The 18,541-nt window shown below is 39.3% G+C and overlaps 1 protein-coding gene across 1 annotated transcript in view; it reads left to right on the plus strand.

Moving 5' to 3' along the window:
• The first annotated feature begins 1,897 nt into the window (after nt 1-1,897).
• Nucleotides 1,898-18,541, plus strand: part of pex7 (peroxisomal biogenesis factor 7) — a 41,045-nt gene continuing 24,401 nt past the window's right edge. The window contains exons 1-5 of the mRNA XM_058379420.1: nt 1,898-2,232; nt 3,232-3,289; nt 3,364-3,514; nt 3,919-3,996; nt 4,684-4,792. Of these exons, the coding sequence (XP_058235403.1) occupies nt 2,127-2,232; nt 3,232-3,289; nt 3,364-3,514; nt 3,919-3,996; nt 4,684-4,792 (502 nt within the window). The 5' untranslated portion in view covers nt 1,898-2,126. The remainder of the gene's footprint in view (nt 2,233-3,231; nt 3,290-3,363; nt 3,515-3,918; nt 3,997-4,683; nt 4,793-18,541) is intronic.

Here is an 18,541-nt window from a genome sequence, read left to right on the forward strand (position 1 = left end):
AGAATGACATGTCAAACGAAATGTGTGATTTATCTGTAAGGAGCAACTCCAGTCTCGAGACCTTCTCTCTGATTAAAGCAATATGAAACTAATCTACCATATTTAAAGCAATTTCATAGTCTTTTCTGGCAAACTCCATCAGAAGACACGCCGTTCGAGCCACTTAAAGAGTGTGAACACTTTTCAGAGCGAACTTCAAGCCGACACACTTATGATCTGCAGCCGTTGTGGTGTGTGTGAACCTCTGGCCTCAAAACTCACAGCCTTCAAAGCATTAACTGAGAACAAGAGAGGTCACTCCTCCCCAAAATGGCTCTCTGTGCCCCTTTAATCCACTCCCTTTATGCTGGACAGTTTTACACGAGTAAATCACTGTCACGCCATTAAACCCTGTCCTTACATTCCTAAAAGGGAAAAGTATCAGCATTTCCAAGTGAATAGGGATTAGGGCAGACGGCGGCTGCAGACCGCAGACACGCATGGGAACGGAGCGGGGCCGTAAATCCGCTGCTTATCTGCTTTAGAACACTGCTTCTCAGGCCCGCGGCTTTGAAGAGGCCGTCGTATATCAGCGAGACACGTGATCTTCACATTACACACCACTAAAAAACAGTGGTGTGAGAAAATCCTGCTGGTTTTACCGTGTCCTTTACACCACGTGCTTAAATCAGCAACAGAAAATGAGAAACGACTTCGCTCCTGATTCAGGTTTACCTAAAGCAAGCGTTGCGGCAGCACTTTAGTCCTTCAGCTCTCTCACCTTCTCATCTGTTCACTGTGCTCAAACGGGTCAGCGTCTAAACTTTCATGTGCCATTGCGCTCGTAAAAATCACTAACTCATCGAGTCAGTTGAAACTTCTGTATAGCTAGCTGCATTGCATTCTGGGACTTTGAGTATAATGTTTGTACCAACATCTCCATTACTATTTCCCATTAATATGATGTTGAACATCACTGGAAAATGGTGATTGAGAATAGAAACTCGAGCCTTTTTGTTTTTAGGAGCAAAACCTGACTAATATCCCTTATGTCTGAGATTTCATTTTCCCTAATAAACACCATTGTAACTGCAAGCGTATGACGTCAGAGTGACACAAAACCACTAATTTCTCACAGGAGTAGTAAGGATACAGCATCAACAATCAACAGAATCGTTAAGAAAGTCGGAAATATTTCAATATAAATATTTGAAATGTGTTTTAGGCTGGAGTTTTCCTTTAAAAATGATCGCTGAAATATTCGCTGAATATTGTAAGAACAATGGCGCCACACTGTGGAGAATCTACTGTACTACACCTTGTGCGTTACACGTTCGTTAAATGTTGGGTAAATAAGATCAGTTTAAAAGAACTGAAACAAGAGGGGAACATCTTGCCGCAGCTTTAATCAAGAACTCAAGGCCATTTTCGACTAATTTAAAACACTTCTGTGAATTCTGTGTGCTTCCGCGCTAAGACGTAGACAAGTGTAACATCCGGGACTTTTTCTTCTTGCGTTATCTTCAGATACTTGGTTGCTATGACGACCGTGAAGCAATAATACTAGTATTAACGGAAGTGTGTGGCTTGATTAAACGTCTGTGTAAAATCAACCACTGTGGCAATAATAATAATAATAATGATAATAATAATAATAATAATAATAATTTCATCTGACAGATACAATTTCATACAGCCTTAGTTGGGGAAACTATGACAAACTCCTCAGCCAATGAACGTCCTGAATGCTGAGACCGTAACTACCAACAACCAATGACCGCTTGACTCTCAGGGTGAATCCTAATTTACTCCTTCTTAGCTAGATAGTGCACTACTTAGTCTCTAATTCTATAGTCTACGTAGTGCACATGTGTAGACTACATGAGCTTTTTGTAACGTACCCCTGTTCTCCTCGGAACCAAAACAAGGAAGTAGAAGGAAACATGTGAAGTAGCGATGTTAGCGTTATACCTTGACTGAAGTCTTATTTAAAATACACCAGTTATGTGAAGTAGTATGAGTAGAATTTCATAATTTGTTTAGTATTTATTGGAACCTGGATATTTTGGTATAAATAATGATTGTTTGCTAGCTAGTAGTGAGCTGATTTGGAAATTCTTTAGCGTTCTTTATATATTTTTAGAGTAATGAAGTGGTTCAGGTTTCCAGCTCGACACGGCTATGCGGTGGAAATATCCCCGTTTCTCCCCAACATACTGGCTTGTGCTACAGCTCAGTATTACGGCATAGCAGGTATTAAACCTTTTAAACTGATTGCTTTATTCAGGGGGAAAGTAACTAATACATGCTCAGAATGACGCTCTACGTCGTCAGATGACGCAATAACAGCTAATTTGCATATGTATTGGATCGTCATGTTCATTTGCATATCAGAATGTTATAACAGTGCCTTCCCAAACGGCTGTAATCCTCTTATACCTCATCAATTTGCCAAATATTACAATATTTAATCCATCAATTGATGATACCTGATTAATTGATGCTTCTCAGGCCCGAGGCTTCGAAGAGGCCGTCGTATATCAGCGAGAGACACGTGATCTTCACGTGTCATCGTGACATCTTCACTAAAAACAGTGGTGTGAGAAAATCCTGCTGGTTTTACCATGTCCTTTATACCATGTGCTTAAATCGGCAACAGAAAATGAGAAACGACTTGCATATTAATCTTCGCTCCTGATTCAGGTTTACCTAAAGCAAGCGATGCGGCAGCACTTTAGTCCTCCTGATTGCTTAATTCAGGGGAAACATAACGAATACATGCTCAGAATGTCACTCTGCGTCGTCAGATGACGCAATAACTACTAATTCGCATATGTATTGAATCGTCATGTTCATTTTCATATCAGAAATGTTGCTGTTTTTATAACAGCGCCTTCCTTCCTAAAAGGCTTTATTCCTCTTATACCTTATCAATTTGCCAAATTTTTAATCCATTAATTGATAATACTTCATATTACATGGTAACGTTTAGTGTTGTGAAACGTTCAAGAGACACATTCATATTATTGCTTACGTTATAACATTATACATTATATGCTAATTCCCTTTGCAGCATCTCTTTTTGTCATGTGACTAAGAAAGACTTAAAAAGTCAGCTCAAAATCTCATTATAAACAAATCTTTGGTGCTATTAAAGGTCATATGTTACTCATATAAATCAATATGCAGGTAAATCTTTATTGTGATGTAGCTATAATACATAACGTGTTTCTTTTGGTGGTTATTTTTCAGGATGTGGAACGCTGCTAGTGCTGGAGCAAAGGGAATCGGATATTGTGCTGATGAGAAGGTATATTTTGCACTTAATTTTCCGTTTCTGTTTGTGTATTTGCCCCTGAGCTCTGTATTCTTTATTATGCACAGCTTTGATTGGAACGATGGGCTCTTTGACGTGACGTGGAGCGAGAACAACGAGCATGTGCTGGTGACTGGAGCCGGTGATGGCTCATTGCAGATTTGGGACACAGCCAACCCACAAGGGCCTATCCGAGTACTGAAGGAGCACACTCAAGAGGTAAAATGCATGACTTGGCTATTCATTAGCATTGGTTATTCATTCTATACATGATGTGGCATTTCTGCTGTGAAAGTGGATCTAATGGCTGCAAAAAATATACAGAGGAAACCAGATTTCTTTCATAGCACTATTGTGACTTTTCTGATCTTTGAAATTGCCATTATAGGTTGAGGAAAACTGTTAAACCTCACAAATTGCAATGTTAAAATAAAAATTATGGTTCCAGAGAGCTTCCCAGAGCATTGGAAGAAAATTGTAAATGTTGTTAATAATACAGCTATGACTTAAAAGTTTTGGATATTTTCTTATTATTTCATTGAGTGATGTGAGAAACTTTTAAAGACAGTGAGACATTGGTAAGAAATAAACAGCAGTGTTGAAGTCGTACTCTGTGTATTCAGGTGTATGCGGTGGATTGGAGCCAGACGCGGACCGAGAACCTGGTAGTGTCAGGATCCTGGGATCATACAGCCAAAGTGGTGAGAAACAGCACAAATCCTGACTAGATAAGATTATATTTTACATACACTCCCAGTCAAATGTTTCTGGATCCTTGGAGTTACTTATTATTACAGTTAAATTAATCACTATCCAACAATATAAAACGGTCTTTGGTTAGATTTTGACATTTCAGAGTGTTTACATTATGCTCATTTAAACTTTATGTAAGCTGTATGATTTCTGAAAATAATGATTGCTGAAAGTAATATTAATATAATTCACCCCAAACATTTTTAATTTATTTTTCATCAGTCGTTAACTTTGTTGACAATTTTGATAAATTATATTTCTCACACATGATTTAATATATTTCTCACACATGATTTAATTTAATTCCAGGCTTTATTTTACAGAAAGATTTAGGGACAAAATAACCAGCAGAAAGTGAATACTAGATGTTATAGCAATAATTAACACAGTGTGTCATGCTGCAACCCGTGACCTTGGAATTATCAGCAAATCCCAGTGATTCTGGTGAAAAGCATTCCAGTATATTTACTCAGAACAAACAAGGAGGACCAAAACTTATGATTGGAATGTAATTGTAAAGAAAATATGATTCAAATCATTTAAATCTTACTTATTTAAGTATTCAGTGTCCACCAACCTTTAAATGAATATCCCAATTTATCCCATTTGAAATGACATGTGCTGTGTTTCCACAGTGGGATCCAGAGCGCCCTCAGTCCGTGTGCACACTTCAGGGGCACGAGGGAGTCATATACAGCACCATCTGGTCTCCACATATCCCAGCCTGCTTCGCCTCAGCCTCAGGTAAGCACAGGACACACCATATTCAGCTTTATGACTCTGTAGAGATTTTTGTACATTTTTGCTGGTCCCCAAGCTTAAAGCAGTGGGTTACTGCATGGACTGCTCTTGATTAATGCACCAAAAGACATTACATTATATAAAAAGAGCCACAATAGAAAAACAAGACCAGTAACAAGCCTATGCCAAGGTTCAACAAACACCACCATGTTAATTTATGACAAAAAAGTGCTGGAGTTGCTACAGAAAATACTGTAGGTAAAGGAAAATCTGTTGGAATTACATGCCTGCTTTGAAACACACACAGTTAGCCTGAATATATACAGGCGCAAGAGGGAGCGCGAACTGTGGGTACAGTTTATTTTTAAATCTGATCTCTTTTTATATCCGTTTTATTCCACAGGCAATAGAAGACAATTAGGATAGCAATATGTGAGCTATGAAAAATCCTGGGATGTAACTATAGGCTTAATTGCACTTCAGCATGTGGGTGCTGGTCCACAGTCAGTAAAGCAGAGGTTTGTAGACATCTGGATGGTATTGGTATGATTAGGGCAGATATCATGGCTCGAAGTTTTTAGGAGCTACAACTGCATGAGAAGAGAGGAGAGAAGCTTGTGCTGTTTAGGATAGGTGATTGGAAAGAAAAACAGACAAAACTGTACAGTACAATGGATCAGTATTCTTTATGCCTTTATCTGAGTACCACTAAAAGATAGTAAAAGAAAAGAGCTAATAAAGTGTAGAGTGTGAAACACGACACCCCTGAGACGACACCATCGTCAGAGTAGATAGATTAGAGTACACGTCTCTCTCTCTCTCTCTCTCTCTCTCTCTTTCTCTCTCTGATATACGTCCCCTTTGAAAGTATTGAAATGGCAAGGCCACTTATTTTGTTTTTTTATACATTGAAGTCATCCAGGTTCGAGATGAATATAACAGATGATAATCAGAAGTTGACATGTTTAAGAAGGAAAAATGGGCAAGTGTAAGGATCTGAGTAAGGATCAACTTCAACAAGAGCCAAATTGTGTTGTCTCCAGATAACTGGGTCCGAGCATCTCCAAAACATCAGGTCTCACCTTACAGGACGAAAAGGATCTGGGCCAATATTTTGGTGCCAGATACCACAGCACACCTTCAGTTTAGGTAGCCCTGAGCAGTGAGGAACAGTGTGCGTGGGGTGAACATTATACGATGCCTGGGCATTATTCAGATATTAGGCAGAATAAAGCAGTGGTCTCAGTATGTATAGTAACTGGAAACCTACATCAGTTAAATAGAAAGGGACTAATGAGTTTAAAGAGTCTGGCTCTTATTAGGACCTGGGCTGCTGTATTTTAGACTTGCTGGAATTTCTTTTCTTAATGGATACGCTGGCATTCATGCAGAAGTGCATTACAGTAATCTAATTCAGCGTAGGGCTGCAATAACTAATCAACAAAATCAATCAAGTTCAATCATAAAAATAGTTGGCAGTGAATTTCATTAGAGATTAGTTGGACTGTGTGCCGGTTCACTTCATTCAAGCACATTTGGTTTTAAAAGGCTGGGTATGGTGATATAGAGAAAAGGATAAGAGCTCTTTGTTACATAGCACTGCTGTTCTCATGGCTAACTATTAACTAACATGTTTCCATGGGAGATATTTTGATTTTAGTAATCATTTGTTTGTGGCCAAGTATGATGTCCCAAGTTGAATCATGCTTATTAACCCCGCGGTATATTTTGATAGCATATAACAGTATATATTGATTTGTCCTAGCTTAAGCCCTTTTTAACTGTATCTCACATTTATGCTCATATTTTTTTTATTTTTCCACTCAATCCGAAAGCATTATTTCATGCAGAAACACAGGTAGTTTGTTTAAGATTTCAGTTAATAAAATAAATGATTAGTCAAAGTGAGGAAAGTTCATGAAGCATGTGCATCATGCAGTGTTTGAAGCCGTTTGAATCATTTGGGTAAAAGAGTCAACCTAAAGAGTCAATTCAGTGATTCACGTATTTTAGGCTGAGATTCAGTTTGAGATTTTCATTAATGCACGAAAAGACATAACATTATTTTAAAAAAAAAGTGTATAAAAAGGACCAGTATATATATTTATATATCTATATCTATCTATCTATCTATCTATCTATCTATCTATCTATCTATATACACTATATTGCCAAAAGTATTCGCTCACCCATCCAAATAATCAGAATCAGGTGTTCCAATCACTTCCATGGCCACAGGTGTATAAAATCAAGCACCTAGGCATGCAGACTGTTTTTACAAACATTTGTGAAAGAATGGGTCGCTCTCAGGAGCTCAGTGAATTCCAGCGTGGAACTGTGATAGGATGCCACCTGTGCAACAAATCCAGTCGTGAAATTTCCTCGCTCCTAAATATTCCACAGTCAACTGTCAGCTGTATTATAAGAACGTGGAAGTGTTTGGGAACGACAGCAACTCAGCCACGAAGTGGTAGGCCACGTAAACTGACGGAGCGGGGTCAGTGGATGCTGAGGCGCATAGTGCGAAGAGGTCGCCAACTTTCTGCAGAGTCAATCGCTACAGACCTCCAAACTTCATGTGGTCTTCAGATTAGCTCAAGAACAGTGCGCAGAGAGCTTCATGGAATGGGTTTCCATGGCCGAGCAGCTGCATCCAAGCCATACATCACCAAGTGCAATGCAAAGCGTCGGATGCAGTGGTGTAAAGCACGCCGCCACTGGACTCTAGAGCAGTGGAGACGCGTTCTCTGGAGTGACGAATCGCGCTTCTCCATCTGGCAATCTGATGGACGAGTCTGGGTTTGGCGGTTGCCAGGAGAACGGTACTTGTCTGACTGCATTGTGCCAAGTGTAAAGTTTGGTGGAGGGGGGATTATGGTGTGGGGTTGTTTTTCAGGAACTGGGCTTGGCCCCTTAGTTCCAGTGAAAGGAACTCTGAATGCTTCAGCATACCAAGACATTTTGGACAATTCCATGCTCCCAACTTTGTGGACACAGTTTGGAGCTGGCCCCTTCCTCTTCCAACATGACTGTGCACCAGTGACCAAAGCAAGGTCCATAAAGACATGGATGACAGAGTCTGGTGTGGATGAACTTGACTGGCCTGCACAGAGTCCTGACCTCAACTTGATAGAACACCTTTGGGATGAATTAGAGCGGAGACTGAGAGCCAGGCCTTCTCGTCCAACATCAGTGTGTGACCTCACAAATGCGCTTCTGCAAGAATGGTCAAAAATTCCCATAAACACACTCCTAAACCTTGTGGACAGCCTTCCCAGAAGAGTTGAAGCTGTTATAGCTGCAAAGGGTGGACCGACGTCATATTGAACCCTATGGATTAGGAATGGGATGTCACTTAAGTTCATATGCGAGTCAAGGCAGGTGAGCGAATACTTTTGGCAATATAGTGTGTGTATGTATATATATATATAATACAGAAGATGCATCTGTAAACATATTCCCCTTGCAAAATAAATATCTGCTGCCTGGAGGCTAAATTCATTTTGCTTCCAGTGTGCATGTGCGAATGTGAATTATTTTCAGTGTGTCCGAGTGAATCCACTCCGAAGCTTTAGGTTTGAATCTCTGTCTTAATGCCTAAAATCAACGAATCAGTGAATCGACTCTTTAGGTCGATTCTTTTAAGTCGACATGCTTGATATGGTGCAGTAACAAACCTGTGCTTAAGACCTGTAAGTACTGTAAATAAGACTTTCTTATTATCATGGCTGCCGTAAAACACTAATAAATACAAATATAATTAGAGTTTGAACATGTAGAAGTACACAAGAGGGAGACAGAACTGTGCGTTATAAATTAGTTTTATATCCAATCCGTTTTTTTTCCTCAGGCAATAGAAGATAATGGTTTGCAATTAAGATGGCAATATGCAAGTAATGAATTGCAGTTCAGCACATTGGTCCTAGTCAGCATGTTCACCGTTTTGACAAGCAGAGGGCGAAAGTGCGCTGAAGTGACTTTGTAGTTCACTGGGATTTAAGGATGAGTGTCAGGAGTTGACTTTGCGCTTCTGTAACTGGGCGCAGTAGATTTTGCATAACTGATAAATCCTCATATTAACACAGGATAAAAATGCAGGAAAGGAACCGTGGTGATATTTTTACGTGAAACGAGGTCCGGTACATCCTGTAAAAGTGCACACTGCAGCATTTTATACGTTCACTAAAGCACTATGTGTAAGGAGAAGAGAAGACCGAGATGAGAGGTGGATGATGGATGTCCTGGATGTAATGCTGTAGTACTGTTTCATGAGTGTGAGCTGTTCTCTGTGATTTTCACGCCTTTGTGGATCACCCTCTCTCCTTTGTGGTACAGTTGTAAAGCACAGTCCATACTTCAGGTCAGTACTGAGCAGTATCAGTAGCCTTTGAGGGTTTTTTTTTTTTAATTCTAGTGTATACATTCCTTACAACCTTATAACTAGTGCTACTGTTCGTGAAGTAATTAGGTTAGTTAGACAAACACCCGTGCATCGAGTTGCTGAAATTAATATTACCTGAATATTCTCCTTAATCTTTTTAGACTGGTTATTCTCAGTTAAGGGTTTTAATTCTCAGAGAAAGTTGAGAGTGCTGAAGACAATGTATTGTGTGTGTGTGTGCGTGTGTGTGTGTGTGTGTGTGTGTGTGTGTACACGTACTTCTCGAGCGCCTCACAAGGTTCTGTCATCATGTCCCGGAGTTGTTCAGCTCCCAGCTGCTCTGTTGAGATCTTATCAGCCACACACAGAGACTCTGCAGCTCCTGCGCTTCGTTACCTCACTGTTTCACCCAGCGGCTGTGTTCCAAATAAAGCAACACGCAGCCCTGCTGAGCGCCAGTGCTTCAGAAATAAAGCTCTCAATGGTGCCTGCCTGTACAGCTGAAGGTTTTCATCGATTCTTTTAGTTGTCGTAGATAAATATAAATATGGCAGATCACGAAATTCTTTTTAAGAATGACTGATTGTTTGCATGTCTTTCAGATATTTCGTAGGGGTGTCGATAGTTTCTATAATCACTGAGCAGTTTATTAGGAACACTATATATAACACTTGCGCTCAAAACAGCCTCAGTTCTTTGTGGCATGGATTCCACAAGATGTTGGAAACATTTCTTTTAGATTCTGGTCTATGCAGTTAGTGCAGATTTTCAGGTGCACTTTCATGCTGTGAGTTTCCCGTTATTCCACATCCCAAAGGTGTTCTTCTGGATTCAGGTTCATCAACTGGGAAGAGCACTGAATTCATGAAATCGGTTTGAGATGAGCTTTGCTTTGTGAAATGGTGCATTATCATGCTGGAAGTAGGCATTGGAAGATAGTAAATTGTGGCCAAGAAGATGACCAGGAACAGTACTCAAATATGCGCTAGCATTGAAGCAGTGGCTGTTTAGTATTAACAGCTCAAAGTATGCCAAGAAATCATTCCCCACACCATCACACCACCTCCACCAGCCTGGACTGTTGAAAGCAGGTTCATCCATGGATTCATGCTGTTGGCATCATATCTGATCCTACTATCTGTGTGCATCAGGAGAAATCTAGATTCATCAGACCAGGTTACACTTTTCCAGTTTTCAGCCGTCCAGTTTGGGTGAGCTTGTGCCCACTGCAGCCTCGACTTTCTTGTTCTTCTTCTTAGCTGACAGAATAGGAACCCAAAGTGGTCTTCTGCTGTTGTAGCTGATCCTCCTGAAGCTTTGACATGTTGTGCATTCAGAGATACTTTTCTGCTCACCACAACTGTTACTGTAGCTTTACTTCAGCTCAAACCAGTCTGCCCATTCTCCTCTCTCATTAACAAGCTGGATACCACTCTGATGGTTGATGTGAACATACACTATATTGCCAAAGGTTTGGGATAGCTGGGTTTTTTACATGCATATGAAATTTAATGACATCTCATACTTAATCTATAGGGTTTAATATGGAGTTGGCCCACCTCTTGCAGCTATAACAGCTTCAACTATTCTGGGAAGGCTTTCCACAAGTGTGTTTTTGACCATTCCTCTAGAAACACATTTGTGAGGTCAGGCACTGATGTTGGACGAGAAGTTCTGGCTCACAGTGTCCGCTCTAATTCATCCCAAAGATGAGGTCAGGACTCATAGTGGTAGTTCCTCCACACCAAACTCGTTCATCCATGCCTTTATGGACCTTGCATTGTGCACTGGTACACAGTCATGTTGGAACAGGAAGGGGTCATCCCCAAACTGTTCCCACAAAGTTGGGAGCATGAAACTGTCCAAAATGTCTTGGTATGCTGAAGCATTAAGAGTTCCTTTTACTGGAACTAAGGGGTCAAGCCCAACCCGTGAAAAACAACCCCACACCATAATCTCCCCTCCACCAAACTTTACACTTGACACAATGCACTCAGGCAAGTATGTATGAACATCACCTGGAGCTTCTGGTTCGTATCTGCATTACACTGTGTGGCTAATCAAATAATTGCATGAATTTGGTGTTCAGGTGTTCCTAATAAAGTGTTATTTATCCTATTTTTTATGAAGCATATACACTCATTGTCCAATTTATTAGGTCACAGTTGTCCATTCAGTGAATCATGAAACACGCTAGAACTTACAGAAAAGCAATAATGACTCAAATAACCACTCTTTATACCTGTCTTAAGCAGAAAAGCATCTCAAACCATGCAACATATTGAAACCATGAAGGAGATGGGCTCTAACAGCAGAAAGCCCTTGCAGGGTTTAATAACTCACTTTAATGCCTGATTATTAATACAGTTTTAATTGTTTACATTAATGCTCACGCTTCATTGCTTGATTCCTGCTGTCTTTGAATTGTCCAGAGGGAATTTAGCCAGGATGTTGCACAGCGACACGATGATGGAGAGCCCTTTTCTTTCCTATTAAAATAAAAAGACCAAAGTCGTAAACACGTGTGTAATGAGAGATGTCTGAAAATCGATGCGAGAGCCCCGATGCTGAAACAACACTGAATTTGATCATGTGGAAAAAGTGTTTGTGCTTCTGCTGAGACAGTGTTTCTCAAAGGTTACAAGCATGCTGTGTAGCCCATCAGTTTAAAAAAAAAACAAAAAAACTGCTGATTTTGATCAGTATATATTTTCAGAGTATTTGGGATAGTTGATGGCTTTTTGCTTTATTGCCAAGTTTTATGTTGTTTTATATTGAAGAAATGTGTCCTCTTCATACTGAGGGAAATTATTGACTATAAATATTGATCTGTTCTTCATTCATGTGAGAAAAATGCATAATTTTATAATCTTATCTTTCTAAAAAATCGATACAGCCAGGATGTCTCATTTCTTTTACCGTGATAAATAATAATAATAAAATGGTAAATGGGATTTGAGGACAAAATGCTATTGATTCCAATTCAAGTGGGGGGGGAGATCACACACAAAATACTAAAAATATTTTAGTTAAAAAAAAGTTAATACATTGAATATTAATATTATTCATGAGGAAACTAATTAATATGGCACTCTTTTTATGTAAAATATTATAAAACTTAAAAACTATTTATGCTAAAATAAATAAATAATACCTTCTACAATTTTTAATAGAAATATAAAAGAAGTAGAATTATTGCAGTGTAATTCCGTATATATTTTGCTGCCAAAACACCCGTGCCCTGACCCGTCATGCACTGTGTATTCTGACACCTTTCTGTCAGAACCAGCATTAACTTCATCAATTTGAGCAACAGTAGCTCATCTGTTGGATCGGATCACACGGGCCAGCCTTCACTCCCCACGTGCATCAGTGAGCCTTGACCGCCCATGACCTTGTCACCAGGTCACCATTGTTCCTTCCTTGGACCACTTTTGATAGATACTGACCACTGCAGACCAGGAACACCCCACAAGAGCTGCAGTTTTGGAGATGCTCCGATCCAGTGATCTTGTCATCACAATTTCTCTTGTTGAACTCGCTCAAATCCTTACACTTGTCCATTTTTCCTGCTTCTATCACATCAACTTTGAGGACAAAATGTTCATTTTCTGCCTAATATATCCCACCCACTAACAGGTACCATGATGAGGAGATCATCAGTCTTAGTCACTTCACCTGTCAGTATATAGGTCATATATATATATATATATATATATATATATATATATATATATATATATATATATATATATATATATATATATATATATATATATATCTTATTCTTCAAGAGGAGTTGATTAGTTTTCTATAGCATCAGTGCTGGTTGTCATTCAAATGCTTAAAATGGGGTGGTTTAACCCCCAAATGTCCAACATGCTGTGGAGCATCTTATTCCACTTTTCCCACAGTGATTTCCAAAATTGAATTAATTCGTAAATGACGAATCATATTTTAATTTTTATAGTAAGATATAATGTTGGGGAATAGACAAGAGACAGGTTTATGTTTTCACTTATGCTATAGCCATGACAAACATTCATTTCCTTACTGGACTCTCTCTCTCTCTAAAAAAAACATCTTGTCATTTTACAGAGAAACCAGAAAGCATAAACTCCTTGATTTGCAAGACTTTCCTGTCCTGATAAACTTTACAAAAAGAAAAAAAATTTTTTTTCCATAAATGTTAAATGAATATCTCTTAAATAAAAATGTCATCACAGCAACAATGATGGGTTTTACTTAAACCATTTATCATTAAACAACAAGCTTTTTAAAATCTGCATATTATTAGTCTTGGATTATGTGGAGCGTCTGCTGTACAAATGCCTGTGTGTGAACTGTTTATATAGAAACAGTAACATATTAGAACTAGACATGAGACATGAATATTACCCTGACGCTCATGTTACAGACGGAGCTACCCGTGCTGTTATATGAAAATAATGCACAACCTTTTGACCAATCAGATTTGAGTATTTGACCACACTGTGGCGTTGAGTCTCTAGTGCCAGCGCTTTGTAACAGTGAGCTGGTTTCTCGTCAGTCTTCAGGAGAGACAATTTGATCTTTTAATTATTTCTGTAATGACATGAGAGAAAAAAAGAAGCTTGTGAATGAAAGACTGTTTATAGCTGCTGTAATATAAGCGATAACAGGAACTAGCTTGTTTCGCAGACATGTCACAACATTAAAAATGTAACTGTAACGGGTTAAAGACTACGTCATTCATTAACATGTATAAAATTTGTCTGTGTTGGCTAATCACTGGGGTAAAAGGTGAATACAACACAGTGTTATGCCACCCTATAGTCTTTTATTCCGTACTTATACAGCTTGTGCTTATTCACTTAGACTCTGTTCTCTGGCTTGACTCTAGACCATTCATGCATCCCATTTAAAATAATTAGAGGGATACAGGCAGCGTAACACACTGCATACACCCCCTTATTTGAGTGCACAGATGTTATGATTGGTCAGTGTTGCTGTGACAGGAAGAGAGAGTGTATCCTCCTTCTCACCCACACACCACGACCGATTTTGCTCTCTCGACTCCCAGCCACATATATCGCTTTGGGATCTGGGATCTAACGACAATGTGAAAGCTGTTCTAAGGTACTTATCAAATGCATCAATTAACTCACTAAATACGCCATAGACACACATGACCAGCGATATACTTCACGTGCTTAACCAACCCAAGTGTTAAGCCAGAGTTACCTATTAATATGCATTAACTCAGGGTCCTAGTACATCGAACAACCACTCGTGCGCATTGATTGTGAGCCACTCATCATATGCACTACCATGAAATTACTTTCTGTCCTTTAGTCAATGATGAAAGAGCGCCTGCAGGCTGGCGACTTCAGTTCACACCCCCGGCTGCAGGTCTTAAAGCCTATCTTTTTTCTTTACATTATAGTAGCAGTATAGTTGATGTATAATAATTTTAAATAAGTGTACATTAGTTTTACTTTTAAATACCAATTTTAGTTTGAGGCCTCAGAGAGTTTCTTTTGAGCTCTGTGTGGCTGAAGTTTTCTAAAGAGTACATCACAACATTTTGTTTAAATCTTTTTCTCCACTTTGCATGGGATGATGTTTATACAGTTAATTTGTTTTATATCACTAGCAAGATCGCACATAGAAATTATAAAAAATAATTTTTTCATAGACAAAGATTTTTATCAGAAGTCTTTTTTGGGGGTGCCCATATTCTGCATTAAATATCTTTGTCACTTACATTTACATCCCTGGCATTTGGCAGATGCCCTAAACCAGAGTGACTTACAATTTATTTCATTTTATACAATTGAGGGTTAAGGGCCTTGCTCAAGGGCCCAGCAGTGGCAGCTTGGTGGACCTGGGATTCAAACTCGCAACCTTTCTATCACTAGTCCAACCCCTTGACCACTAGGCTACCACTTCACACTGGTGGTTAATATGAAGCTTATTTACACAGAGCTTTAAGAATACATTGTTTTTCGTAAGTATTTCTGTTTTTACCGAGCCTACTAGGAAAAAACTTTTTCATAGAAATGTTCCAGAAAAACAATAATGGTTAGTTTTTTTCCACATAGATGTTTCTATCTTCAAAGTTAACAGTGATATTGAACCCATTTCTGCGCTCTGAGATGAAGTGTTTGTTCATAAGCATCCAAAGTTGAGTTAAAAAACGTGAACAGGATCCTGACTCATTTTATTACCAGACTTGCGTTAAATTCATTTGTTTTTACTGATTGATTTCGCCAGTGCACTGGTAAAAAGGGTGAAACCATTATAGCTCTAATGTGATGATCATTTTTTATAAACTCACAGATGATAAATTATATAAGTTTACTTCTTAAATATTTAAATATTCGAACTGTTATAATGTTTGACAGATTATTTAACCGCTTCATTTAACTTCATTTTAGCTATCTCTTCTGTCACATTGTTTTGTTTTGTTGTTGTTCTAAAATAAACATAAAAAAATAAAAGCTCTTGCTGATTTGAATGTAAGTTCCTTTGTATTGCTGCGTTTCCAGCTTTTTTTTGTTCCACAGCAGCACTGTGGCACACTGCTGAATGATAATGTCATTTACAGTGAAGGTTCGCTTTGAAGAGCCGCAGAGAGAAACAATAGCGCTAGTACAAGATTAAAGCTTATCAGCGATCCTGCTTTTCTTCTTTCTGCTCGCACACTGCTGATACGGACTTCCTCAGCCTCGGCTGGCAGCCATGCCATGAAAGCATTAAAGGCAAAGGCTTCGTGTGCCAGCAATCTCGATGAGAGATCCATTACCCGCAATTAAAGTCGGCAGCAGGCAGAGGGGGTTGCAAATCAAAGATTTTAACTAAACACTGCAGCCCGGCCCCGTAGGAAATGCTAATTTATCCTCAGAAATTAGTTCCTTTTGGAATCTCTGCAGTCCACTTTACAAGGATGGCAGTCGTTCAAGGAACAAGAAGTTTCCTCTCCTTCTAATGAGAATTCATGAAATGCACCAGGCTGAATAAAGCCTGTCCATTTGGACAAACGTAATATTCTGCAGTAGACACAAGTTTTAATTTTGTGCAAGGAATCATTTGGCTCAGGCTCAGCACTGCGGCTTTCCTATCGACTGCAGCTTATTGTGCACAGCCTCTGCGTTAAGTAAATTGAAGGCCATTTATTCAAGTAGTTACTTATGGACTTGTCAATAAGAATAATATTTTGGTTGCTCTGTAGTCAATTGTCCAAAGCAGAGGCTTTAAATTGTATTAAATGTGGAGATGTGAGCGCTTGTCATATAGACATAGAAAGTTTATTATACCCCGCTCCCATGTTTAGAAATTGTCTTTTAGATAAAATATTTTTTTTGACAAAGATTAATATGCAGGGGTGTGTGTTACTGAATTGTATTGTTTCATCTTCTGAGTCAGTGCAATCTTCATTTTAAGAAGTGATGATTATTGATTTTGTGTGTTGATGAGCATATTTTAAAAATAACAAAAGATACACAGTGGTTTTAATCTGATGTAGTATTGTGTTGCAGTATTTTACAAAAACTTACTTACACTGAAGCACAAAGGCCAAGCATTCTTCACTAAAGCTGACGGACATACAGGCCACACCTCCTTCAATAGAGCTGAGACCTAAACAGGCCACACCTCCTTAAATAGAGCTGACAAGTAAACAGGCCACACCTCCTTCACTGGAGCTGACAAGTAAACAGGCCACACCTCCTTAAATAGAGCTGACAAGTAAACAGGCCACACCTCCTTAAATAGAACTGACAAGTAAACAGGCCACACCTCCTTCAATAGAGCTGACAAGTAAACAGGCCACACCTCCTTAAATAGAGCTGACAAGTAAACAGGCCACAACTCCTTAAATAGAACTGACAAGTAAACAGGCCACACCTCCTTAAATAGAACTGACAAGTAAACAGGCCACACCTCCTTAAATAGAACTGACAAGTAAACAGGCCACACCTCCTTCAATAGAGCTGACAAGTAAACAGGCCAAACCTCCTTAACTTGAGCTGACAGGAAGACAGGCCACACCTCCTTCACTGGAGCTGACAAGTAAACAGGCCACACCCCCTTAAATAGAGCTGACAAGTAAACAGGCCAAACCTCCTTCAAAGGAGCTGACAAGTAAACAGGACACACTTCTTTCAGAGGAGTTGACAAAGTATACAGGCCACACCTCCTTCATTGGAGCTGACAGATACACAGGCCACACCCCCTTCATTGTGAGGTTATACACACAGGCCACACCTCCTTTACTGAGACTGACAGGATAACAGACCACACCTTCTTCATTAGGGCTGACAGGCACAAAGGCCACACCTCTTTTACTGAGACTGACAGGAAGACAGTCCACACCTCCTTCATTAGGGCTGACAGGCACACAGGCCACATCTCTTTTACTGTGACTGACAGACAGGCCACACCTTCTTTAATGAATAAAGGCTAATAAATATGTTACTGCTTACTTATTTCAGGGGAAAAGTTCAAACTGAAGAAATTAAATAACCGTAAATATGCTTAAAGAATTCATCGTTGCAGACTTTTTCTCGGAGTGTATATATATGTAGAATAATAATACCACTTGAATGATGTTTTTCTCTTGTCAGTTCTAGACTGTTTTTTACTGGGGTAAATGGTGCTGATGTTGCAGGTCTCCATGGACATGTGCACTATACGATGAATGGCCAACCCACAACTCACTTACTGCTGACAACAGAATGTTAAATGTAATGTTCAATTACAGAGCCTCATGAGTCTCCTCCTTTTAGGCTTTTAGGATTTTCTGGTATATGAATGAAGGTCATTGAGGGTTTTACACACACAAAGAGAGAGAGAGAGAGATGCTTGTCGAAATTCAGCGTCTATCTGGTACATTTCCACACACTGACGCATCGTCTTGGCAGTTCTGCTCTTCATCCATTCATGGCTAAGTGTCCCTTGAAATGAACGTCACAGTTCACATGTTTCTGCAGAATTGTCGGAGAGGGAATATTTCTGAGATTTAGACACAGTTTGCATTTGCTGTACTCTTGTGAGGGCAGCACTTACAGCATTAGTGCAGCTTGAAACTGCAAGAGAAGTTGGCAGCACCATTTGCTGATTATAGTGTCCAATTTACAAAAAAAAAGAGCAGTTCAGCTAAAAATGAACCATACACGGCGTTCCTCTGTGCCTCAAATGCAGTCGATCAGGACTCTGGAACTGCAAGACTAATGATGTTAGGTTGTTACTAAACGTTTATAGCCACCAGTTTAGCAGTGTTCAAACTACCAGGCGTGAATAATCACACATTTTCCTGAAACGAAATGGAATATTTTTAGATTTGTTTATGCATTTCTGTAGTAACAGCTAATTCACAGAGACACATCTAA

The sequence above is a fragment of the Hemibagrus wyckioides genome, linkage group LG25, assembly GCF_019097595.1.
Source record: "Hemibagrus wyckioides isolate EC202008001 linkage group LG25, SWU_Hwy_1.0, whole genome shotgun sequence".
In the NCBI taxonomy this organism is placed as follows: Eukaryota; Metazoa; Chordata; class Actinopteri; order Siluriformes; family Bagridae; genus Hemibagrus; species Hemibagrus wyckioides.